Source organism: Electrophorus electricus, chromosome 1 (assembly GCF_013358815.1).
Source record: "Electrophorus electricus isolate fEleEle1 chromosome 1, fEleEle1.pri, whole genome shotgun sequence".
Classification (NCBI taxonomy): domain Eukaryota; kingdom Metazoa; phylum Chordata; class Actinopteri; order Gymnotiformes; family Gymnotidae; genus Electrophorus; species Electrophorus electricus.
In genome coordinates, this window is record NC_049535.1 from 33,375,278 (window position 1) to 33,401,298 (window position 26,021).

The following is a 26,021-nucleotide window of genomic DNA, read 5'->3' on the forward strand; positions in this document are numbered from 1 at the left end:
TGCAGGTGTTTGGTGGTATGAGTTGAGATTATCTTTGTTTAGAAAAAGGAAAATCTTCCAATACGATATAATGGTGTCAAACTTTCGTAATGACAGATAACTTGCACATTATTGGATCTCAGTTTGCATGTACTGAATAATGCATGGTTTGGATATAATGGTGGAGATTTCAAACACTAGTATGTAAAGAAGGTGGGGCAATTATACAATCACTCCTGATAACTATAAAAACGTGGGTTCTTTGTGTGATTGTCAGACATTCTCTAGAGGATGCCTCAATAATGCTTGTAACGTTGACCTGTAATAAAGAATGGGACCTGCTATTCTCTTCAACTAATTCCTGACTCTGCATCTTTATATTTGAAATTATAACTTTGAAAGCAACTAACTGGGGGTTCAGTCATGACAATTTCATGATTGCTCTATTGCATAATATAACTACAAAAGAAATTCTGGCAGACCTAGCTGCTGTAACAGAGTAATTAAAAAAGGGGAGAGCCATAATGTAGACAGATCTGAGGGGCTCCCTGAGATATCAGTGCCCCTGATGGGTGGTAAATGTTGTGTTTGAGCAATTAAATTTTTTCTAAGTAGCATACTTATGTTGCCATCCGAGGTACATCATTTTACCTGACACGTTTATCCAAACCGACTTACAATTATGACTGAGTTCAACTTGAGCAATTGAGGGCCTTGCTTAGGGGCCCAACAGTGGCAACTTGAACCAGCATCCTTCCAATTACAAGTCAAGTACCTTAACCACTGAGCTATCACTGCCCATTACATGCTTGCTTAGGGCTTTCACCATAAAGTTGCAGAGTTGTGACAACTTTAAACAGTAAAGTCTAACCATACATATGACGTCACTCGTTGTCTAAACTTAATAAAATAACTATTTAATCCTTAGCATCACCTGTTATAAATTTGACTCACCTTTAACGATGGCCATCTTTCTTTCTTTTTTCGTTGAGTCCATTGAGCTGAATCGCCCCCTCGTGGTCGGAGCTGCTATAGCATGCTAACGATTAGCTGTTAGCTCCTCGGTGAATACATTTTTTCACGAATTGTCCTGGAAGGGGGATAAGAGGAAACAATTTTCAGAGGGGAGCTAATGGCTAACAGTTAGCATGCTAAATATTAACCAAGATTTTTTTTATGTTACCCATCGGGGTAGATAGTATACAACATATTTCTTTGATGGAGATAAAAAAAAATGAGGGAGAACTTTGACTTTTGAACACATTTTAAATGTTAATTATTTATTTACGTTACTCTTCGGGGCTTCCGTACTGTCTCCCCTTTGATTCCTATAGGTCTACGTATTCTTTGCACCAATGCGACAGAGTGAGTACTTGACGGCGAGCCACGGTGTTGCAAGCGCACGTTCCTTGTTTACAACCATGGTTATAGTTACTTAACATTGTTATTTATCTCACAGCAAATACTTGGAGCTGCATCAGAACTCTTATGTAGTGGTCTCGAAGCTCTTGCACTGCATACATAAACTTCATATGGGCAGTGCTGTCATCAGCTTTGCGATATATTTTTGTCCTCCATCAAGGTGTGCAGATTTCATAGCGCTTTTTCACGGCGGACACAAAATGCACCCCTCCTAACAACGTACTACACTTCTCCATGCCTGAGAGAATTACTTCCTGTAGACTTTGCAGTTGTCAGTTTACTTCTGACCAGGGCTGTGTTTGAAACAGTCTACTACGTACTACTTGCATATTGATTTGGAACCATTTATGCAGTATGCGAACAAAACAAATTTTTCCAGTGTTTGAAAGATACTCGGATGACGTACTAATCTGCCCAAATATTCCAGTACGCAACCAGAGCTATCTTTGTGTTGTACTACATCCAGTCATGCAAAGGAGGTGGAAAATATTTCCCAAGTGCATGGAACCTGCATAGAATCCCGTGATTCCATAGTGTGGGTTGCTTTTGTTGCATACTGAATACTATACTGCATACTACTACAGCAACAAGTATGCAGTATATACTGAGTGCAGTATGCAGTATACAGTATGTATTAGTCTGTTTTGAACATGGATTCATCCTCTGGTAGTTCCCTGTCTGTCATGAGGAGTAAAGCACCAGCGTACCTAAGAGGCGATTCCCCATTATATGAAACCAGCACGACTGGATATACAAGCTTCCGTAAAACGAACTTCCAAAAGGGAGGTTGAAAATTCATGCAAATAAATGACAAATTGAACCCTGTTCCCTTCCCCCTGGCATGTGAGTTTAATAGACCCAGGTTTTAGCCTTTTTTGTCCTGACATGGGACATGGGCATATGCAGAACAATGTAATCCCTGAACCATCTCACAAATAATTTAATTCCACTTAATTCTTTCACCTTTCACTCCATAGTAAAAAGAAGTCTAGTTTCAGTGCACACATATACAGCACAGAGGTAGGCATATAATGGACTTGGAGTCACTTTCATAATGAACTCACATCCTTGCTCTCTGTACAGAATTGGGACATCAAACCGAGGTCCAGGTCAGCAATAGTAGAGCTTAGCCAACCCTAACTCTCCCAAAACAACGATTTTTAATGAGTCGGGATGTAAAATGCATTCATTCTGGAATGTTACAAAATTTATTGGAACAAGCTCCAGTGTTTCTCACGATTTAACATGCCTGATTCAAGTCATTAAGGGTGTCATGACTTGAATCAGAATGACTAAGTCAGAATATGATTGTTTGGAAACTGTTGAGTGCATCATGAATTATGAAATTAAAGAACACTGAATACGCAAATGAATGTGGCTGGAAGAATAGTGGAATAATGTGTCATATATGACAATGTGTCATATTTTTTATTTTTGCATTTGAAAAAATTCCCAAGAATTTAATTTTACACTCCAGAAATGTTGTACTTCATTAAATATCCTTAAACATCAATTCTCATCAATGGACTACAGGGTGTCTGGACACCTGTAAATGCACCTGTAAAACCTAATACAGTGGCTACTGAGTGTATGTACAAGGTAAGCGTTAACAAAGTTGGTACTAGAGGATACTATAATCTACCTTCTCTAGACCAACCCCCTACACCTGTGTTGGGCGTGGCCGGAAAATATAACGTACAGTATTCGGGATTGTGGGACACACCGTCACCAATTTACTACAGTTGGGACCCTGATAAAGGCCCTTAACCATCAAGTGCTGAAATTGTACTCAGATATAATGATATATCGCTTTGGATAAACGCATCAGATAAATCCCGTAAATGTGATGTTCAGAGGTGGTGTGTGGGCGGAGCAAGGATGTTGAATTTAGCTGCAAGGTTTTAATACCACGCTTTATGTACGTGGCTGTGACAGAAGTTAATCCGCAGAAAGGTCATCCTGAATACCCCACAAGAAGGCACTGGAGCGAAACGATACGTTAAAACATACGAAGTACACGAAAGAGGCCGTCATGCCACAACTGGAGAAAGAAAGCGATGCGGTCGGAGACGAGTCTAGAAAAACCGAAAACAGTCAGGTTGGTTTACCTCATCACCCCTGCGCGAGAAACTACGGGTCGCCATTGCTTTTGTTTCGTCTCGCTTAAAATTTATTCTTTGTAAACTAACACAATTACGCTGACTTGCATAATAAATTGCTTATTTAAAAATATTTATTTTAAATTTTTTTGATTCATTGTGAAAAATGTTCTAGAAATTCTCCGGATATTGCACTGTGGCATTGATTACTAAAAACGCAGATAATGAAAGAAAGAAATATATGTAAGCCAGAAACTCAGCGACTAATATAAATTCAGCGTAGTCTGTAGTCTTTGACATGTAACTTCTGACCACAACTTATTTCCTGAAGCTTCGTTGATAGCACAGCTGTGCTGAATATCACAGAAACAGAAACATATCTCGCGAACTAGTTATTGCAAGTGTCCTGGCGCAACTTGTTTTTTTTTCCCTCGGGGGGGTTACAGGTACTGACTTGCATACACGCCATGACCGCGGGACTCGGGTCATTTTCGTCTTTACTACGTTCACAATGCGGTCCAGCCACTGAAGATAGACGACACGTGTGTTGTGGAGACACGGTTTTCTAAAAGCATAATCAGATACTTTTAGTAATTAATGGGACTTTATATACTATTTCTGAGATGAAACTTGATGAATTAATAATTAATTCAGTCAGAGCAGGTGTACTGTATGTAGTGTTCGGCGTCTAACCTCAATACGAACCTCTTTAAAGATGGACACAAGGGTCCAGCATGATGTATGTACAGTCTTGGTAGTGGTGGTGGTGATCAGTTATAATTATGCTTGCAAAAGTGCTCTCTCTCTCTCTCTCTCTCTCTCTCTCTCTCTCTCTCTCTCTCTCTCTCTCTCTCTCTCTCTTTTGCAGGTAGATGGAAATATTCAGTGGTACTACTGCATTTGACAGATAGCTTGACTGCATTACTTCCTTCTGGCTGCAGTAGTTCACTTTATTAGTAGTAATTAAAAGCCATTTGTACACATAGCTGAAATGTTAAAATATCTAGAAGCTTGTGCAAATCTGCAGGGTACATATTACTATTTTTAAACACTGAGGGCCCAATTTGTTCTTTCTTTTAAACTGCGCCCTGCCAAATGTACCTTAATTTTTAAAGATCAAAAAAGTAACCCCTCAGGTAAATATGTACTCTAAATAACATTTATATGTCATAAACATCAGCTAGCAACCAAAGTTTAAGCTTTACGCTGTTGGATTTGCTAAATACATAAAAATTGTTATTAAAAGAATTCTGGCAAAATAAGAAAATGTGCTTAAAATGTGATTTCCGAAGTTTAAGCAACTATAGTGGTGAATGATAACGTAGATGGTGAAGGAAAACATCCGAGCAATGAACTGCATTTCAGTGGCATTTCAAAACGGAATATAAACAGCACTGTTGTATAATCTGCTCATGTGCTGACTCATGTCACTAACCCACCCAAACATGTACCATGTATCTCATATGTATTTAGCTACATCTGCCTGCACAACACACACCCAACAGTAAATCAAACATGCTAGTCGGAGAGGTTGTATTTTCCACAATGCTTTAACCGCATTGAAAAATGTAGTGAGTCCACACAGTAGAACTGTGACTTAGTTCACAGAAGTAACCACAGAACCACCATTAAGACGTTTCCCAACCAGAAGCCATGGGTGGACAAAACCACCTGCGAGTCTCTTAACTCTCGCACTGCTGCCTTCAACGCAGGGATCATCAGGGGGAACATGGACGAGTACGAGTCTGTGGCATACGGAGTGCGCAGGGCGGTGAGAGGGGAAGAAACGAGTCACAGTTCCAGCAGATTGGCTGCAGAACCCTGTGGCAGGGACTATGGACGATCACAGACTACAGCAGCCCACCCCCAGGACTGATGAGTCCACACATTCTTCTCTCACTTCGAGGCTGCATCTAGCAGCGTAAATGCCAAAAGCGCTAGTGCTAACGACACAAATGGCGCTATCGGCGCAGCCAACGGATCATGCGCGTGGCCCACCATCAGACAGCGCCCTTTCATCATCACGGAGAGTGACATGGGAGAGTGTTTAAAAGAGTGAATACCAGGAAGGTGGCAGGACCAGACAGAATCTACGGTAGAGTCCTCAAAGCCTGTGCAGCCCAGCTAGCTCAGGTATTCACTGATATCTTTAATCTCTCCTTGACGCATGGTATCATCCCACCATGCTTCAAACGATCCACCATCGTTCCTGTCCCAAAGAAACGTCGGCCTAACTGCCTCAGTGACCCTGTTTCCCTCACATCGGTCATGATGAAGTGATTTGAAAAGCTTTTCAGAGACTTCATCACCTCTTCACTGCCAGCTTCCATCGACCCACTGCAGTTTGCATACTGTCACAACCGCTCCACTGACGGTGCAATTGCGCACATGCTTCACACCACAATGACCCACCTGGGCAAAGGGAGGGGTAATTATGTTAAAATGCTGTTTGTCAACTACAGTTCAGCATTTAACACCATCTTCCCATTCAGAGGCACCAGCAAGTTGGAAGATTTGGGACTTCATTCATACCTGTGTGTATGGATCTCCAATTTCCTAACAGATAGACCACAGTCAGTACGGGTGGGCAACTGTCTCATCCACCCTCACCCTCAGCACTGGAGCCCCCCAGGGTTTTGTCCTAAGCCCCCTGCTCTACTCACTGTACACCTACAACTGCATGGCCACTTTCAGCTCTACCACCATCGTCAAGTATACTGATGATACTGTCGTCATGAACCTGATCTCTAGCAATAACGAGAGGGCCTACGTGGAGGAGATTAAACACCTGGAGATCTGGTGCCAGGAAAATAGTCTCCCAAACATCAAGACAAAGGAGCTGATTGTGGACTGCAGCAAGAAGCAGGAGCGGCACTATCAACCTGTTAAGATCAATGGAACTATGGTGGAAAGAGTAGACAGTTTCGGGTACATTGTAGTTCACAGCTCGTAGGACCTGTCCTGGACCTGCCACACCAACTCCCTGGCAAAGAAGGCTCGTCAGCGTTTTTACCACCTCAGATGCCTAAGAGACTTCAGACTGCCCTCAAAGGAGCTGCGGAACATGAGGAACATCATGGTCTGCTTTGGGAACAGCACCAAGCAGGACAGACAAACTCTCCAGAGGGTGGTGCATTCAGCAGCACGCATCACTCATACGGAACTTCCTGATGTGCAGACCATCTATTACAATCAGTGCCAGACCAAGGCCAGGATGATTTTGAAGGACCCCACCCATCCCGACAATAGGCTCTCCTCTCTATTGAGGTCAGGAAAGTATTTTCGCTCCCTGAAGACTAACACAGAGAGGTTGAGGAGGAGCCTCTTCCTACAGGCCATTCAGGCTCTGAACGAGGGCAACTGATGGGACTACTCTTCATTCATTGGATTCCCCCACTGGACTGAACCATTGTTCATTATAACGTTATACACATTCTTACCCATATTTTGTTTTTTGCACTGCACCATATTGCACGCCTACACCCTGAGCTGGATAATTGGATAATGGTACATTTGTATATAATCATATTCATCTTTATTCATTCCCTTTAGATTCAGTCATTTATTTATCTGCACATATTTATTCATCCACATTCACATTTATCTTTTTTTTTTTTCTCCCAGAAAAATCCTGTTTTTATCTTGGACTTTATTTTTCTTCCTTTTCAAATACACTGTAGAATCTATTTCAGGTTAACCTTACATTTCCCTTATCTATATATTTTTCCATATTCTTGGTTTACGGGCAGAGCAGTCTTCAAAGGCATTTCACTGCCAGTTATACTGTGTATGACTATGTATGTGAAACAAACTTTGATTTGAGAAAGTAATAAACTACATTGCGAATATTTGGGTTATTTTTGATGCTATTAATTATACCCATCCATCCATAATAAACTACATTGCTAGTATTTGTAAATACACCATCTACCCCGCTGCTTTTGTATTTATTCACATCTTCCATATTGTCCGTAATGTCTATTGAATTCACCAAACGCCTGTTAATCTTTCAACACAAAATTATGTGATCCTGTGTATGTTTTTTGTTTACTTTTCATTAATTTTCTATCACATAATTTTTCCATAAACTGACATTGCTGTGTGTCATGCAGACCTCCGGTTCGGTAGCCCTAACTAATGATGCTAACACTAGGGTTCTTCACTACATTTTAATTAATTTAATTTAAATACATTGACTTTATTACTTAAATGTAATTTATTAATTTATTTACCAATTCATTTTCAGAAAATTAACACTGAAGCCAGCACAACCAATTTATAGTTTAACACTTTGTAAGGTTATTTTTGATTATCTATCTATCTATCTATCTATCTATCTATCTATCTATCTATCTATCTATCTATCTATCTATCTATCTATCTATCTATCTATCTATCTATCTATCTATCTATCTATCTATCTATTCATTCCTCTTTGTGCTCTCCTCTTCTCCTCATTGTATCTCCTGATATCTGTTGTTCACCATTATTCCTGCCATACACATAAATGCCATTAACCTTGCAGTGAACATGCTCTCTAGGTCACAGTTGCCAAAAAAGAGTCCTCATATTGCAATGAATTCTCAGTGGCTGTTGTAAATGGAAGGATGGAGAGTGTGAAGATTGAAAATTGTGCTGTTTGCAGTAGACTGATACTCTGGTCACTTTAACCTGGCTGTTTGCTTACAGTTTGCCTTGTATTAGACTGCTTTTACCATAATTTATTTCTGTCTAATTTAAACGACGTCTGTGCTCTCTGAAGACCTTCTTTCATTGCCAGATCTAAAATGTTTGTCCTAGAGTGGTTTTTTGGGTTTTTTTTCCTCTGCAGACTACTGTCGTAGGTAGACACTAACCAGACTGGTTTTATGTTTCATATACAACATGGATATTGAGCACGATTTTCCACTAGTAGCAACTTTTATTTTTGTTTAATTGACTAATTGATGTCTCAGATAGTTGTGGTTAACTAAAATGAAAGGTATGGCCACAAAGGAATAGAAGTCTGTCCATGCACATAAAAATGCAGTAAAAACTGAACTTCTGAATAATATGTATTATATTTACTCCATAATGCTTAGTGTATACCGTAGAAGTAACCAGTCTGACTGAACTTTGCAAGTCATTTCTTTTTCTATCACTTAAAAAGCACACACTGGTACCAGCAGCAGTGGGGATGATGTCCTCTAATGTTACCCGCTTGTTGTGTTCCAGAGTCGGCTATCATGGGGAATAAAGAAGAGGGTGTGCACTACGTTTGTGGAAGATGCAAGCAGGTATTGCAGCTCTGGGTGTGGAACAGGCCGTCTGACTGAGCTCTGAGCTGTCAGCAGGAACTGTAATCACAGTGAATGTTGATTTATGTAATGACTCTTGTGTTGTCTTCTATGGAATTTTCCACAACGGGTTGGAACAAAAAAACGTGTTACTAACCCGTGAGGAACACGCCTGGCTGGGTTTTGAAATCTAATTCTCACATTGTTACACTCAGGCCTTTACATTACATCATTATATTCATCAGAGAGTATGATATAAATCTTAGGATAAGCACCACTATGAGTTACTCACTCTCATCTCTCCAGTAAAGGGACGTGTCAGTGTGGAGCTGAACAGGAGCTCCATGGGGCCATAGCCACACGGGACTATTTCAGCTCTGCTATGGTGTGTCAGTGGGACAGTGCCCTGCACACCTCCGAGTATCCCACTGATGCCTTTGGAGAGCTTAAGTTCGCCGGGACTGGCCACAGACACAGTCATGTACGTGGCCCACACATGCGCACGCACTTCATAAGAGAGCTTATTATATTTTGTCTTTTCTCTAAGAGGCAGGGAAATACATTTTGCAGTTTTAGTTAATATGATCTTGCCCTTCTTTATTTAGTCTAATCTTGCTTGTCTTAATTTGTTCATACTGTCTCATGAATGAGTTAATACATTAGCTTTAGCGACGAGGGAGTGTTGTTGCCTGGAGACCTCAGTTAGATTAGCATGTCCACCGTTGCTGGTTGCTGGTTGCTGGCTCTGGTGTATTTCAGTAAGGTCTCCGTGACGTGCATCACTTGCTATGAATAGAGAATAGGTAGGTGTGCACATGTGTGAGGGAAAGGAGACAAGACATCAGGTGTTTGTAACCTTTAGTCTGAGATGTAGTTATATATGATAAGCTTTCTGTGTCATTATGTACCTTTCAGTTGGTCAAAAAACACCACCCTAAAGCAACGTTCTCTAAGTCTCTTCACATACACACACACACATTTAATTAGACTTTTTGTTTAAATCCACAGTTTATACGCCTGTCCTGTGACACTCCATCTAAGATCATCTACGATCTGATGACTTCAGACTGGGGGCTGTCGGCACCAAACCTGGTACTCTCCGTGGTGGGTGGGGGTCGTGAGAAGGTCAAAGGTTGGGTTCGAGAGGTTCTGAGGCAGGGCCTGGTGCGAGCCGCCCAGAGCACAGGTGACCTTTGACTTCTGTGTTGTCACTTCCTCCTCATATCTGTGCTAATCTGCACTATTTTCTGTCATTTTGTGGTTCTAGTTTCTTCATTTCTTTCTCTGCCTGGTATTGTGTTTCTTTAGCACCATTTGTTGCTTCTTGTATTTTATTGTTTTTGTTTTTTGTTTTGTTAAGGTTAACAGTTGCAATGGTGTATGCTAACAGCACTTTTTATCTCCACTCCTCTCCACCTCTCCACTACATTTTGCTATTACAATGCATCTAGAAAGTATTCACAGCGCTTCACTTTTTCCACATTTCATGTTACAGCCTTATTCCAAAATGGATTAAATTCATTTTTTCCTCGAAATTCCACACACAATACCCCATAATGACAAAGTGAAAAAAGTTTGTTTGGAATTGTTGCAAATTTATTAAAAATAAAACAACAACAACAAAAATTCACATGTACATAAATATTCACAGCCTTTGCCATGACACTCAAAATTGAGGTATCCTGTTTCCACTGATCATGCTTCAATTGTTTCCACCTGTGGTAAATCCAGTTGATTGGACCTGATTTGGAAAGGCACACACCTGTCTATATAAAGTCCCATAGTTGACAGTACATGTCAGAGCACAAACCAAGCTATGAAGTCCAAGGAATTGTCTCGAGGCACAGAGAGGGGGAAGGGTACAGAAAAACTTCTGCAGCATTCAAGGTCCCAATGAGAACAGTGGCCTTCATCATCTGTAAATGGAAGAAGTTTGGAACCACCAGGACTCTTCCTAGTGCTGGCTGCCCAGACAATCTGAGTGATCAGGGTAGAAGGGCCTTAGTCAGGGAGGTGACCAAGAAACCAGGGGTCACTCTGACAGAGCTTCAGCGTTGCTCTGTGGAGAGAGAAGAACCAGAAGGACAACCACTTCTGCAGCACTCCACCAATCAGGCCTGTATGGTAGATTGGCCAGATGGAAGCCACTCTTCGGTAAAAGGCACAAGACAGCCTGCTTGGAGTTTGCCAAAAGGCAGCTGAAGGACTCTCAGACCATGAGAAACAGAATTCTCTGGTCAGATGAAACAATGATTGAACTCTTTGGCCTGAATGCCAAGCACCATGTCTGGAGGAAACCAGGCACCGCTCATCACCTGGCCAGTACCATCCCTATAGTGAAGCATGGTGGTGGCAACATCATGCTGTGGGATTTTTTGGCAGCAGGAACTGGGAGACAAGTCAGGGTCGAGGGAAAGATCAACGCAGCAATGTACAGAGACATCCTTGAAGAAAACTAGCTCTAGAGCACTCTGGACCTCAGACTGGGGCGAAGGTTCATCTTCCAACAGGACAACGACCCTAAGCACACAGTTAAGATAACAAAGGATTGGCTTCGGGACAACTCTGTGAATGTTCTTGTGACCCAGCCAGAGCCCAGACTCGAACCCGATTGAACATCTCTGGAGAGATCTGAAAATGGCTGTGCCCCGACGCTTCCCATCCAACTCGGATGGAGCTTGAGAGGTTCTGCAAAGAAGAATGGGAGAAACTGCCCAAAAATAGGTGTGCCAAGCTTGTAGCTTCATATTCAAAAAGACCTATAATTACTGCCAAAGGTGCTTAAAGTATTGAGCAAAGCCTGTGTATACTTATGTACATTTGATTGATTTGATTTTTTTTTTAATTTTATTTTTTTAATACATTTGCAACAATTCCAAACAAACTTTTTTTTCCACTTTGTCATTATGGGGTATCGTGTGTAGAATTTTGAGGGGGAAAAATTAATTTAATCCATTTTGGAGTAAGGCTGTAACATAAAGTGTGGAAAAAGTGAAGCGCTGTGAATACTTTCTGGATGCACTATAAAACAGAAAGAATCAGGATTACTGTCATTATTTCAAATGTTTTAAAGATTTTTTTTTTTTTTAATTTGACCAGTGCTTTGGGACTAAGTAGCCACACTCAATGTTTTTATTTCTAAGAATTCAAATACTTTAATAAGGAAGTGATTTATAGAATGAAATAGTTAGTTATTTAACTTTTTTACTGTCACCCTCTGAATGAAAACAGGGGCAGGGGGGATTCTCTTCTTCTGATAAGTCACTATGATTGCTTTGGTTTTACTGCACCAATCAAACCTCTGTACTCCTCCTCATTGTCCTTGGTGATGCATCTATAACGATTGCATGCACAAATGAGAAAGAGGATCCAATCACAAGATTAGTGGGGTCAGGCAGGTATTCATAGGTTGTTCCAAGGTCAATAACATGGGGCAGAGCACGGGGGGGGTGTCCATGGTCAGGCAGGAGACGAGGTCTAAAACACAGACAGGAGTCGGAAACCAGGAAGACAAAACCATAACTGAACCACTTGGTATGCAACATAAGGTTGGCAATACTTTGTGATATGAGTGTGAAGGAGGGGAGCTTTAAGTAAGGGAGCAATGATGAGAGTAACAATGATCAGGTGTGTGCTAGTATTCCAGCGAACCAGATCAGAGGCGTGTGTGGGAAGAGGTAGGCATGGCAGTGTGGGGTTGAGTGGGATTCCTGGCGTTCGTAATGGCATCCAACAATGGAGGAGTCATCAGAAAACCTCTGGAGATGAAACCAGAGTTGAAGCGGAGGTCCAATGTATAGACAGAAGGAATGGGGCTAGCTCTGTTCCTTGGGGTGCACCGGTGTTACTGATCACAGACTCAGAGATACAGCCATTCAATCTCACATATTGTGGCTGAGCTATAAGGTAGTCCATGATCCAGGACGTGGTGTTGGGGTGCAGGTGCATCTCCAACAGTTTCTCTCTCAGTAGGCAGGGCTGGATGGTGTTGAAGGCACTAGAGATGTCAAAGAACTTAACTCTCACAATGCTTCCCTGACTCTCCAGATGAGAGAGGGCCTTGTATATCATGAAGATGATGGCATCATCCACCCAACTAAGACCTCATGTGCTGCAGAACCAGCCACTCAAATGTTTTCATAATGTGTGAGCTCAGAGCCACCGGTCTGTAGATGTGAAGACCAGTTGGATGACGCTTCTTTGGCACTGGTATGATGCATGAGGTCTTCCATACTGTAGACACCTTCTTCAGAGAGCAGCAGTGCTGTAGAGGAGCTGCCAACTGCTCAGCACATGTTTTTAAACATCCTGGGGTTGATGTCATCAGGCCCACAAGCTTTGGTACCCCAAAGCCTGTAGAGCTCCCACATTACCTGGGTGATTGAGTACTCTGTTCATGCTTCTTTTGTTCAGTGAGTGAGCACTAGTGATGTCTGTGTGCTTTGTACCTTTACACTAATGTGTGTGTGTGTGTGCGTGCATCAGGGGCCTGGATCATGACCAGTGGGCTGAGCGAGGGCGTAGGTCGCTGTGTGGGTGAGGCAGTGAGGGACCACAGAGCTGCTGCCTCCTCCCCTTCCCACTCCAAAGTCGTGACCTTGGGTGTTGCCCCCTGGGGGCTGGTTTGCAATCGGCAACAGCTCGTCAACCCAAAGGTGAGAACTGGCCCACTTCAGTTCATTCATGCCCTTCATCAGGCTTTAAATAAAACACAGGTGAACCTCAAGATTGATGAATGTGTATTAGGCATTTCAATTGGATCAGTTCATGTAAAGGTTTGCCCTGCACCATAAAACAAACAAACAAAAAAAGCTTTGCATCCTGTCTGATATAAAGCCCACTTGGAACTCCCACAACACCCCTGGGACTCCTGGAACAAGGCTTAATGGACAGATGGAACAAATACATGTTTGGAGAAAACAAAGCCTGCCAGCTCGGAAGTATAGTGGAGGGAGTGTAACAGTATACGACAGCTGTGAAGCATAGTGGGTTACAGTAGCTCCTAAACACAGTGCAGGGATCTTCCACAGCTACTGAAAGTAAGGGAGGATTGTAGTTTCTTTGATTATTAAATATCACTTTTCTTTCTGTGATTTTGGTTGTTTAATCCAAAAGTTGTTCCATAAATATTGTGTAGTGTTTGTTGATCACAACTTAATTTATTATTATGACTTAGCTGAAGGTTTACAAAGATAATTTGATCATTTTCATAACTATGTTCTGTGCTTACATTCCATGTAGATGTCACTGAGCATCCATGTCTACATTCTAAGAGATGGGATCCATCTTTTCTTTTGCAGGGTAGTTTCCCAGCGAGATATTATGTTCAGAACACATCACAAGACTCCCTCTATTTGGATAAAAACTACCAGGGCTTCCTCCTGGTGGATGATGGTAGCGTAAACCGTCGAGGTGGTGAGATGCGCTTCTTAACTAACCTGGAGGACTACATTTCCCATCAGCGAACTGGAATATGGGGTGAGGGAGAACAGCAACACTTTAAAAAATGGAAACATGGAAACCTGAAAGGAAACAGGAATTTATATGTGTAGTTTTAACAAGTTAACTGTGCACAGTTATTAAGCCCCTGTTACCTTGAGCCTTTTGTAAAGCTCAATGTTTAATGTTAATGTAACATCACACATTTTGATGCCGTCATGTTTCAGAATTATTTTCCATTAGTGTTGAAATACTTAACAATCTTACAGATTTAGTCTCAGAGGTACAGGGTCCTAACCAGAGTACCAGATAAAAGTGAAAGATGTCCCCTGTGGATTTGACTTCCTTTAATCCTTTGATTTTAAATATTATCGAACATGAGCTAAACAAAAACAAAACCAGATCTAAATAGGTGGTTACCTGTGTATGTGCTGTCCTGTAAGCAACCCCACTGCTCTTCTGAGTTATGACAGAATCTGAGGAATGTTCACCTGTGTAAGAGCACACATCAGTGCAGCTACTGCCATGGTGTTCCCCCCCAACCACTCATAGCTGCCTGGGTCTGATCTCTCCCCTCTACTTCCTGGGTCTGATCTCTCCCCTCTAATGCCTCGGCCAGGCTCACGTAACCCTATGGCATCATGTTCTGGGAATCAGAAAAACTCAGACCAGGGGTCTCCATTCACTACAGATCCAATAACCCTGGTGACAGTAACTGGAATTTACTGTGCCTTCTTTGTCTACAGTCCAGATGTAACTCTAATTCACTATCGCATGTGTATCTATTATCCAGATATGTATGATTCTTCTTTATGTTATCAGTGAAGTATTATGTTCTGTGAACTGTGTAACTGGCCGCAATAACTAGTCTGTTTGTCCTTCCTTACTGCTCTCTCTCTCTCTCTCTCTCACACACACACACACACACACACACACACACACACACACAGGCAGCGGTAACATTGAGATCCCTGTGATGTGTGTGCTGGTTTCCGGGGAGGCTTCAGTGTTGAAGGTATGTTGGAAGTTCTGTTTCTATGGACCTCTATTGAAGTTAACTACAATACACAACTGGGCCATGTCTCTCTCACTTTCCATCTTCAGAGAATGGATGCTTCCCTGAAGAAAGTGACACCATGGTTGGTGATGGATGGGTCAGGTCCAGCAGCTGATCTGATCACAGAGCTCCTGAGTGACCTGAACTCTACATCGCCCCCTGTGCATGGGGAGGGCTCTAACACTAGAGAGAGCTCTAAAGCTGAGCTTGGAGACAGAGTGCGAGAGATGATCAAGAGACACTTCCCCTTTGAGAAAACAGTTGAGGAGCTAGTGGACCAGGTGAGAATAGGAAGGAGTGTGTAAGGGGGGCAGGGTTTTTTTCTCTGTATGTTTCTTGGGAGGAATAGACAGAAATTGGGACAGTAAAGTGGAGTGAGATTGGCCAAATCATGCCTCTAAAACTTTTTCTCTCTCTGTTTCTAGGCTCTGAGCATCTATCAGAATAGAGCCTTAATCACTGTATTTTATGATGATCAGGATGGCCCAGATGATTTTGATACAGTCATTCTAAAAGCTCTGGTGAAAGGTAAGCTCATAGATACCATCTTTTGTGTTGCAAGAAGTGTGCAAATTTATGTGTGTATGATTTTATGTTCTTATATTTTTGAATTGTGTGTTTGTGTTTGGGTGGGCACATGCACAGCCTGTAAACAGGTAAGCAGTAGCGCCAGGGAATACACCGAAGAATTGAAGTTGGCTGTAGCCTGGAACAGAGTAGACATTGCCAACAGTGAGCTCTTCAATGGTGACATCCAGTGGAAGGTTAGAGTAATTACAAGTAACTTAGTTAGCGTGCACATACTGCACTAGACCTAAGTGAATATCTCTGTGAAATACATGTCTACAAATACTCTCCGTATATTCACTCTTATTCTTTCTCTCTGTGGCAGTATAATGATCTGGAGGAGTCCATGACAGATGCTCTGGTGAACAACAAGCCCCAGTTTGTTCGCATCTTCACAGAAAATGGCCTGAACATCCTGGACTACCTGACGTTTGAGCGTTTGGAGAGTCTGTACCAGTCGCTGCCGGACACCTTGGTGTACACGCAGCTGCAGACGTACCTGAGCGAAAGGAAAAGTCCCTCCACCTCACACCCCAACTCAAACCAGTCGCCTGGGAGCAAGTCCAGAATACCCCTACTGGGGTCTTCTAGTGGCCATGGAGTCAGCCTTTTTGAGGTGAGAGCAGGGGAGGAGGTGTGGCTCACGTGGGGGTAGATGTGTGTGTGTGTGTGTGTGTGTGTGTCCCTTTTTGGAGATGTTTTCTTTGGTGGATATGCATTGTGTTATCTGTGTTCTAGGTTTCGCGGTTGTTAGGGGACATATTCGGAGGTGTATGTCAGCCTTTTTATTATACAGCCCTGGGACTAGAGCCAGGAGCAAGTTCAAGGAAAGCTACGCGGGTACTGTTCTCCCCATAACATCACCTCTCATCTACTCATTTAAAAAGTAATAGAGATTTAGAACACTGACCAAAACAACACTGAAGGGCTGTTATTGGTGAAACCAACCTTGTCCTCAGGGTTTCACATATGGTCCATTTTATTTGTTACATCTGAGGACTCCAGATGGACACGTCCTGTCTCAGGGTCTGCGTGGACAGGGTTTGGAGAAGTTGCCTTTACTCAGTTGCATATGTTGACTGTGTTACCTGTCGCTGCCAGCACGTGACCAAGCTCCTGCAAGGTGAATGTGCATATCGCTACCAGAAGTGCACCTACCCCTGGACCTCCCTCTTTATCTGGGCTGTTCTGCAGAATCGCAGTGAGATGGCCATTTTCTTCTGGGAGATGGTAATGTTTCCTCTCTCCCTTCATTTTTGCCTCATCTCTCAATATGTGCTCAGGCTGTTGGATGTTCTTTCGAGATGTAGTTTTCCTCCATATGTCCTTTCCTCTTAGTTGTTCTCTCTACCTTTCTCATATTGTCTGTCTGTCCTTAACTCCTCTTCCTCTCTCTCTCAGGCAGAAGAGTCTGTGTTGAGTGCTCTGGGTGCATGTAAGATTCTGAGAGAGCTTTCCAAGCTGGAGGATGAGGCAGAGACGAAGCAATCCATGAAGGATTTGGCACAGAAGTTTGAGAATCTGGCCCATGGTGAGTGAGTCTGGGCCACACAGCACTTGGCTGGTGATGGCACTGCAGACAGTGGGGATAGCGGCTTGTATGGATTTACAATGGCTGAGCTGGGCAATGGAATTGGTAAAGGTGCAGACAGTGGGGATTGTGGATGGTGATGATTCAGGATTTGCAATCACTTCCATGGCCACAGATGTATAAATCCAAGCACCCAGGCATGCAGACTGCTTCTACAAACATTTGTGAAAGAATGGGTCACTCTCAGGAGCTCAGTGAATTCCAGCATGGTACCGTGATAGGATGCCACCTGTGCAACATATCCAGTCATGAAATTTCCTTGCTACTAAATATTCCACAGTCAACTGCCAGTGGTATTATAACAAAGTGGAAGCGATTGGGAATGACAGTAACTCAGCCACAAAGTGGTAGGCCACGTAAAATGACAAAGCAAGGTCAGTGGATGCTGAGGCGCATAGTGTGTAGAGGTCACCAACTTTCTGCAGTGTAAATCACTGCTACTTTTTTGCGGAGTAACTAAATGAGTTAAATTTTGTGGATTTGCTAACCCCACATTCTGCACAGATGTGCATAATCATGTGGATGTTTGTTTGTCCACGTACCTCCAGATTTGTCACCCTGTACCTATGACAGGTTTTACTGCTGCTACTCATTCTGCTACTTGTTATTATCAGTAGGGTTTTTTATTATGAAACCAGTGTGAGTGAACCACCTTTGTCTCCACAGATGTGTTTTCTGCCTGTTACCAGAGCAGCGAGGAAAGTGCCTTCACTCTCCTCATAAGGACCTCCCAAAGGTGGGGCGGAGTCACCTGTCTGCAGATGGCCGTAGAGGCTGATGCCCGCCACTTCTTCAGCCATGATGGTGTGCAGGTCTGCAGCTCCGCCCTGTGCATGTGTTTAAATATGCTAATACGATCTCACATTCATGTGCACAGAGGTGTTGTTTCTCTCTGAGTTTGTTGTTGTTGTTTTCTTTTGGGGGACAGAATCTGCTGTCTCGGATCTGGTGGGGAGACATGAGCAGCAGGACGGAGGTGTGGAGGCTGGTCATGTCCTTCTTCCTACCTCCCCTCATCTACACCAACCTCATCACCTTCAGGTTGGGAACCTTCTCCTTCTCTTCTGTGCTCTCCTCTCCTTTCCCACCCTGTCCTAAACTCTTCAGTCCTCTGCAGGTCAGTGTCTGTTCAAGCTTTCTCTGAGCTGGTGTTCTGTGGGATCATTTGGGTTCTGTTAGATTTGAAATGCTGTAGAAAACCACAAAACCACAAATCAAAAGGCATGCGTTTCTTCTACTCTCCTACTGTGGAATATCAACATATAATTTTCATATAATTTTTAGAAAATGTGTGGACTGTCTTGTATGCTCTTTTTTGTGTTATTTTTATGAACAGTCACAGCAGACAGATAGACAGCCTGCAAGCACCAAACACAAGAACCTTCAATATGGATGACATTACCCAACCCATGTAACTAACAGAACCATGGACAGTCACATTCAGATGGTTTCACCAATAATTCCACCATACAGAAAATCTGACTTGGATTTGTTCTCGATTGACTCAGTCTCTCTGGTTCTGTTAGGGAGGAAAACAGTGCATCTCAAGCTGCTTCTCCTTCTGAAAATGTGGAGGAGGAAGAAGCAGACACTGCAGCCATTCCTCTTGCTGATGTCTCACACGTGTAATTAGTTCCCACTAAATTTATACACAGCTCAGTAAATATTTTCTCATTCATGATTCCATCCTGTTAATAGAAATGTGTGTAATCCCCTATTTTGTTCAGTTATTAATTAATTTATTTAACTTTTTCAGTGAAGAGGATGTTGAAGACTGTGTTATTGTAAAAGGAGACCCCACAGGTAGAAATGAGGAGTGAATTTATTTGTGACTTTGAATCTGGAAGTCTTGAAGATAATGTATTTTTGGTTCTTCTTTTACAGAATCGGATCATGTTATTCCAAAATATCCTTTCATACTGCATCGATGGCGGCAGTTCTGGTTTGCCCCGGTTACTTCATTTCTAGGAAACGTGCTCATGTACTTCCTCTTCCTCTTCCTGTTTTCTTACACACTACTGGTTGAGTTCAAGCCTCCACCTCCAAATGGCCCCGCCCCCATAGAGTATGTTTTGTACTTCTGGGTGTTTACTCTGGTCTGTGAAGAGATTCGACAGGTACAGAACCACATACACACAGATATGATGTACATACACACATGCGTGTGCACGTGTACACATACACACAATGGCTTATGTCTCTTTCAAAGTCTTATAATGTAGGTGGTACAAGTTTCTCTCAGAGTATGAAGTTATACATCTCAGACTGGTGGAACAAGTGTGACCTTACAGCCATCATACTATTCTGTCTTGGGCTCATCTGCAGGTGTGTGTGTGTGTGTGTGTGTGTGTTTGGTGTTGTTCTGAAAATGGGACAGAAATATCTATACCTGTCATACACCAATTTGTGTGTGTGTTGCAGGATGTTCCCTGGGTCCTATGAGTTTGGGCGTCCAGTGCTGTGTGTGGACTACATGGTCTTTGCTCTTCGTCTAATTCACATATTTGCTGTGCATAAACAGCTTGGACCCAAAATCATCATTGTTGGAAAAATGGTAAGTAATGGACCAAGATGCCTCTGGGTCTCCATAAATGAAATGTTTCATAGACACACATGGATTCCCTCATCTCAAGGAGGTATCCATTATTTTCCCCCTAGGTGAAAGATGTGTTCTTCTTTTTGTTCTTCCTGGGAGTCTGGCTAATGGCTTATGGGGTAGCCAATCAGGCGTTGTTATACTCTTATGACCCTAGACCTTATTGGGTCTTTCGTAGAGTCTTCTACAGGCCATATCTGCATATCTATGGACAAATACCACTGGACGAATTAGATGGTAAGTCGGTCAGTGGGTGGGTGAGTGAGTGTGAGCTTAAGTGAGATGATCAAAACAAGAAAACAAAATACACTTTTTTTACTTACCATCTTTCCAGTTCTAAAGCGAGGAGAGAAAACATGTACAAACAATGTCAGCCTTATCCAGCAGGGGGCGGAACCGTGTCCACAGTCTGAAGCTAACTGGCTTGTCCTCATACTGTTGTCCATATACCTCCTCGTCACCAACGTGCTTTTACTCAACCTGCTCATTGCCATGTTTAGGTATTAGTGCTCTGTTTAATTTTCATTGAAATTTCCCTTTTAAAATTATTTTTACATTTAGAATTTTTATAGTTTAATATTAAAATGCACTGACGCGTGGGGTTCCATTAGCACAGGACTGCACGTCTGAACACTGTCACTGTAGTTTAGTAGAGGTGACTGTTGAATACCTGGTATTTGAAGTATAGACTAGTAACTAATGAAACATGTGGAGTTCTTACTATCCAAAAGTATGTAAAAGATAGATATTTAGTATCTGATGGTGTGTAGAGGGTATTTAGTTTTGTGGGGTTGGTATTAAAAGATATTCTTCAGAAAGGTAACGTTAGCTTTGCAGGAGGACTGAAGATCCTTAATCTGGACTCTGGTGTTCTGCATGGAGTAATTAGTAATTGATGGTTTGTATGTGTGGTCTTTGTGTAGCTACACGTTTAATAAGGTCCAGGAGAACAGCGATGTCTACTGGAAGTTCCAGCGCTACAACCTGATAGTGGAGTATCACTCCAGACCCTGTCTGGCCCCGCCCCTCATCATCATCTCCCACCTACACCTCTTCATCAAAAGGATCATTCTCAAAAAACCCTCTCTCAAGATCAAACACTTCAGTACGTATAACAGTTTGTAAGATTTAAGATTTAAACTGTAGTTTTAATTATATAAAAACTGTTAGTAAAAGAATTATGGAAAAATAGGAAAATAAATAAAGAATGAACTTAATCCCCATATAAATAATAAATAAAATCATCCCTGTACAGTTGACATTCATTAACAGTAAAATAAACCTGCTGGCCAACCAGCTTGTTGTGCACAAGGCCTTAATCAGATTTAACATTTTCGTGAGTCCGTACAGTAGAACTATGACCTACTTCACATAAAGTAGTAAACTACACTGCTAAATATTTGTAAATATATTGTCCATCTATTATCTACTTTTAATCTTTCAACTTTGGAACACTGAACACAACTCTGTTTTTTTGTTTGCACTTCCCATCTTACCATACTCAGATTCTTCCATAAACTGTTACTGTACCTTACTCAGCTATACTCACATTCTTCCATAAACTGTTACTGTACCTTACTCAGCTATACTCACATTCTTCCATAAACTGTTACTGTACCTTACTCAACTATACTCACATTCTTCCATCAACTGTTACTGTACCTTACTCAGCTGTACTCACATTCTTCCATCAACTGTTACTGTACCTTACTCAGCTATACTCACATTCTTCCATCAACTGTTACTGTACCTTACTCAGCTGTACTCACATTCTTCCATCAACTGTTACTGTACCTTACTCAGCTATACTCACATTCTTCCATCAACTGTTACTGTACCTTACTCAGCTATACTCACATTCTTCCATAAACTGTTACTGTACCTTACTCAGCTATACTCACATTCTTCCATAAACTGTTACTGTACCTTACTCAGCTATACTCACATTAGGCTGCTTGAGATTATTTGATTTATGTAAATACAATTATTTAGTTCACTACTTAATTTTATTGATGTTTAGCGATTCATTTTTAGCTATCTACAGTTTCACATTTGTTTGAAGTTAATATTTTTTCTTTTTTTGTTCTTAATTAAAATCTTTTAGCATACATCTATGATTTCTTTTCTCCATCTCTGACTAGCATTAGCCTAGTTCTAGTTTAACATGTAAATTTAAATGAGAAATAATAACACGTGGAAGCATCTAAGTCTGTAGCAGCTCTGAGAATGTTCCCTTTCCACATTCACTTTCATATTTGGAAATGTTCAGGGGGGATTAAAGTGTTCTGAAGTGACCGAGGTCCTAACGTGACTGATCATGGATCTGTTGTTGGGATTCCTGTAAGCTTTGATGTTGTGTTGATCAGACTTTCACATCGGATTGAACTCATGCTAGTTTGCTGAGGAATGTTATCAAATAATAAATATCTGCCCTCTCTCTCTCTCTCTCTCTCTCTCTCTCTCTCTCTCAGTGTTGGAGCTTCATGATATGAAGGCCAGTAGGTTGAACACATGGGAGTCTTTGCAGAAAGAGAACCTGCTGTCAACACGAAGCAAAAAACTGCGTGATAGTGACACGGAGCGGCTGAAACGCACCTCTACCAAGTTAGTCCTTCCTTACTCCTGGAACAACACTCTACTCTTCTCTCAGGTTTTTTAAAGATGAATTCCAACAGTTTCCAAAATGTATACATAATGCAATTGTTAGGAAGTAAACAAAGTTCTTCTGATTCAAATAACTGAAAAATGCATGATTTTGGAGGAAAATTGTCAAGTCAGAATTGTCCATGACAGCTACAAATAGTCCAACCTGAGGCAAAACTATTACATCACCTAGTTTGAATACCATGCCTGATGCCTTACAGACCAGTTTAGTAACATTTATGTTTGTGTGTACACAAGGATATGCACTCAACAGCGTTTTTGTTTTTGTTTGTTGTTGTTGTTAATAAAATTGTACCTATAGGGATGTCCTCTGAGCAGTTAATCCTATCTACAGAATTACTTTAATCAGGTCTAAAGTATTGTTTTACTCAGATCTACAGTGTTACTATTTGCAGTGTAGAGTGGTTTTCTATATTGTACTGAACAGCAGTGTAAACTGTAAACTAAATCAACTGTCAATGTGAGGGGCAACAGCTTCACAGGTGGTTCCCTGTTAAAGAGGTGGAAAGTTGTGCACTCGGGTGCAGATCTGGGACATTATCAGTAGGTGTGCTGAGCAAGTTTTCAGTAGAGGTGGGATTTTTAAAAGAAACTCCACAGCAAGGGTTTGAACTCTGAGAAAACGAGAGGAAACCCATACAGGAGCATGCAGGAAATTGTAAGGTAGTACGCAAAGAACACAATTTTTAAAAAATGTACAGTTGTAGCTAGACAACCAATTTAGCGATATCAGGCTTTGGTATAAGAACTCAGAAGCTCTAGCTTCACTGCTAGTTTGTATAACACACTGATGTTTCAGGACTCCTGTCTCCCATCACAAGCCTTGTAAGGAAATCCAAGTCGATATCTTTCTCTAGGAGGGATCATTTTTCTTAAAAGCACTGCGTTACTTTGCTTCTCAGAGGTAGTTAATTGTAAATGTTAGAAAATCTGTGAAACACTATGGCAGCTCCTGTTCTGTGTATGAAAACAGGAGACATGGAGAATGTTGTGACTTGTTGAATTGGATGTTGCCATTGTGTGTGTGTGTGTGTGTGTGTGTGTGTGTGTGTGTGTGTGTGTGTGTGTGTGTGTGTGTGTGTGTATGTATGTATGTGTAGAGTGGACAACGTGTTGAAGCAGATGGCTGAGATACGAGACCATGACCGCAGGTTACGAGTGTTGGAGTCCCAGGTCAGTGGCCAGCATGCAGACTTGTCTGTTCCTTCACACTGTATACACAAGGCGCGTGTGTATGTGTATATCCCCGTAGTTTCTTCCTGTGGCTCTGAGTATGTTTGTATGTTTTAACATACTGCACACTGTATATATTTGTGTGTCTCATCTGAGCCACAGCTGTTTGGTTTGCCTGCTCAGCCCAGACTGCTGAGTTTATGTCATCTCTGTCTCACACACACACACACCCTTACTCATTTCACCTTTGGTTACATTCCACTGCCTGTATTACAATATTATAAATGCAGCTGTCCCTCAGGTCTACCTCTGAACAGTCTGGATTTAATGCATCATTCTTTCTCTCTCTCTCTCTGTCTTATTCTCTTTCAGCTGGAGTATTGCTCTAGCTCCCTCTGCTGGATAATGGAGGGGCTAACACAGAGTAACATGATTAAATCAACTCATCCACGTCCTGCTCACAGAGGTGCCATTTTCTATCTCTCCGCTCTCTCTCTCTTTCATGTATGTGTGTACTACTGTCTGTTATATATATATATATATATATATATATATATATATATATATATATATATATATATATATATATATATATATAAACACACACACACACACATTGCTGAAACAGGCCTCATGAAAGCTCTTAGTACTGATTTATTTTCAGTACTGCATGTCTAAAAATGACCACAATCAGGCCATTGGCTCTCTGCTGGCAAGTGGAGGGGCAAGTGGAGGGGCAGTTGTAGCTCAGTGGTTAAGGTACTTGACTTGTAATCATAAGGTTGCTGGTTCAAGCCCCACCACTGCCAAGTTGCTGTTGTGCCCTTGAGCAAGGCTCTTAACCCTCAAGTTGTACTCAGTCATAATTGTATGTCGCTTTGGGTAAAGTGTCAGCTAAATGCCATAAATCTAAATCTGCCGGGGCTTTTATCCTGCAGGGTCCCCCATAAACCACAGCTCTGTTTTCACTATGTGCTTTAAAGGAGTGTGTGTGATTGTTTTTTTATTTTCTCTTGAATTGAACTGAACTGAATTGAATCAAATAGAATTGAATGGAATTGAATTGAATGGACTTGTAAATGTTAGCAAATCAGCGAAAGGCATCTGCTCCATGCCAAGGCCTGATCGGTGCTATGTTTGCTGTTCCAGACGTGAACCTGACCTCCTACTCTTCAACAAGCTGAGGGAGCAGTGATCAGAACATCTAAAAGACTACAGACCACATCCACGTGCCCACAAGCACACGCATGTATTGATATCCAGGCTCTGGTCAACAGAGAAAAAGGGGCACAATTCTGGAACTGTCTTTCCATTTCACTTTTATAAGCATTACGTCTGATCATCTCCTGGTTGTTTTCCTGCCAGGATCTTCTAACTTTTATGGACCATATTCTTATAAAAATGTTTTTTAACTTTTTAAAAAATATAATAAATACTGTGACAGACTAATGCAGTGTTATTAGAGTCTTTTATGAGCCATGCTGATATGGTTGTAATGCTCATGTCAACTTCAGAGTAAAAACCTAATTAGGTCCATAGGTCCCTGGCTAAGTTTGAGGGCCACCAACTACAGTGTATCTCTGTAAATCACGTCAAACATGGCAACTTCTAAACAGCTAAGGAAGTAGATTTATTTTAGCTGAAACAGAGGAGACAGATGGTAACAGTTACTGCTAAAATCTGGTGGGTGGTAGGTAATTTAGTGACAAGTATTTGAATCCTCACACATGCACTCTGAATGCATTCACATTTAATTTTAAACCAGCATTTGTGCAGTTAGTTTTGTGATTAGTATATCCATGTAACATTTTTGTTTTCAGAGACTGAGTTATGTTGCATAGTATTTTTCTCTAATCACAGTAGACGTCCTCAGCCCCAGGTAGTCTGCCAATTTTCAAGGTGCTAGAATCAATTTATCAGATGTGTAGGTGGTTACAGAGCGTTTGATCTCATCCAGAGGATCGCAGGTGCTTTCTTCACTCTTTTTATGATGACATGCCAATTAATGACCCATGTTTGTTCTGCCTTGAGATCGGGGCTGAATACACGATCCCTGCATGCACACCTGAGTGTGCTGTGGTGACCGTACAGGGAGCAGTTCAGAAAGGTGACGATTTAGCTTCTCGTGATGCAGTCAGCGCGTGCTCCGGCCAGTGGC

The 26,021-nt window shown here is 41.7% G+C and overlaps 1 protein-coding gene across 1 annotated transcript; it reads left to right on the top strand.

Annotated features, from left to right (window-relative positions):
- Window positions 1-3,433: 3,433 nt before the first annotated feature.
- Window positions 3,434-25,239, top strand: LOC113568647 (transient receptor potential cation channel subfamily M member 4-like). Its single transcript, XM_035524456.1, has 29 exons — window positions 3,434-3,499; window positions 8,715-8,776; window positions 9,083-9,257; window positions 9,785-9,962; window positions 13,262-13,431; window positions 14,077-14,254; window positions 15,166-15,230; window positions 15,320-15,553; window positions 15,698-15,800; window positions 15,918-16,036; window positions 16,165-16,455; window positions 16,578-16,679; window positions 16,941-17,069; window positions 17,241-17,370; window positions 18,097-18,242; window positions 18,359-18,471; window positions 18,767-18,841; window positions 18,957-19,055; window positions 19,187-19,233; window positions 19,315-19,547; window positions 19,640-19,755; window positions 19,852-19,984; window positions 20,089-20,263; window positions 20,361-20,526; window positions 20,950-21,131; window positions 22,498-22,630; window positions 23,791-23,863; window positions 24,236-24,329; window positions 25,013-25,239. Exons 1-29 carry the CDS (start codon window positions 3,434-3,436, stop codon window positions 25,045-25,047), a joined length of 3,822 nt encoding a protein of 1,273 aa, XP_035380349.1. The 3' UTR covers window positions 25,048-25,239.
- The last annotated feature ends 782 nt before the right edge of the window (window positions 25,240-26,021 follow it).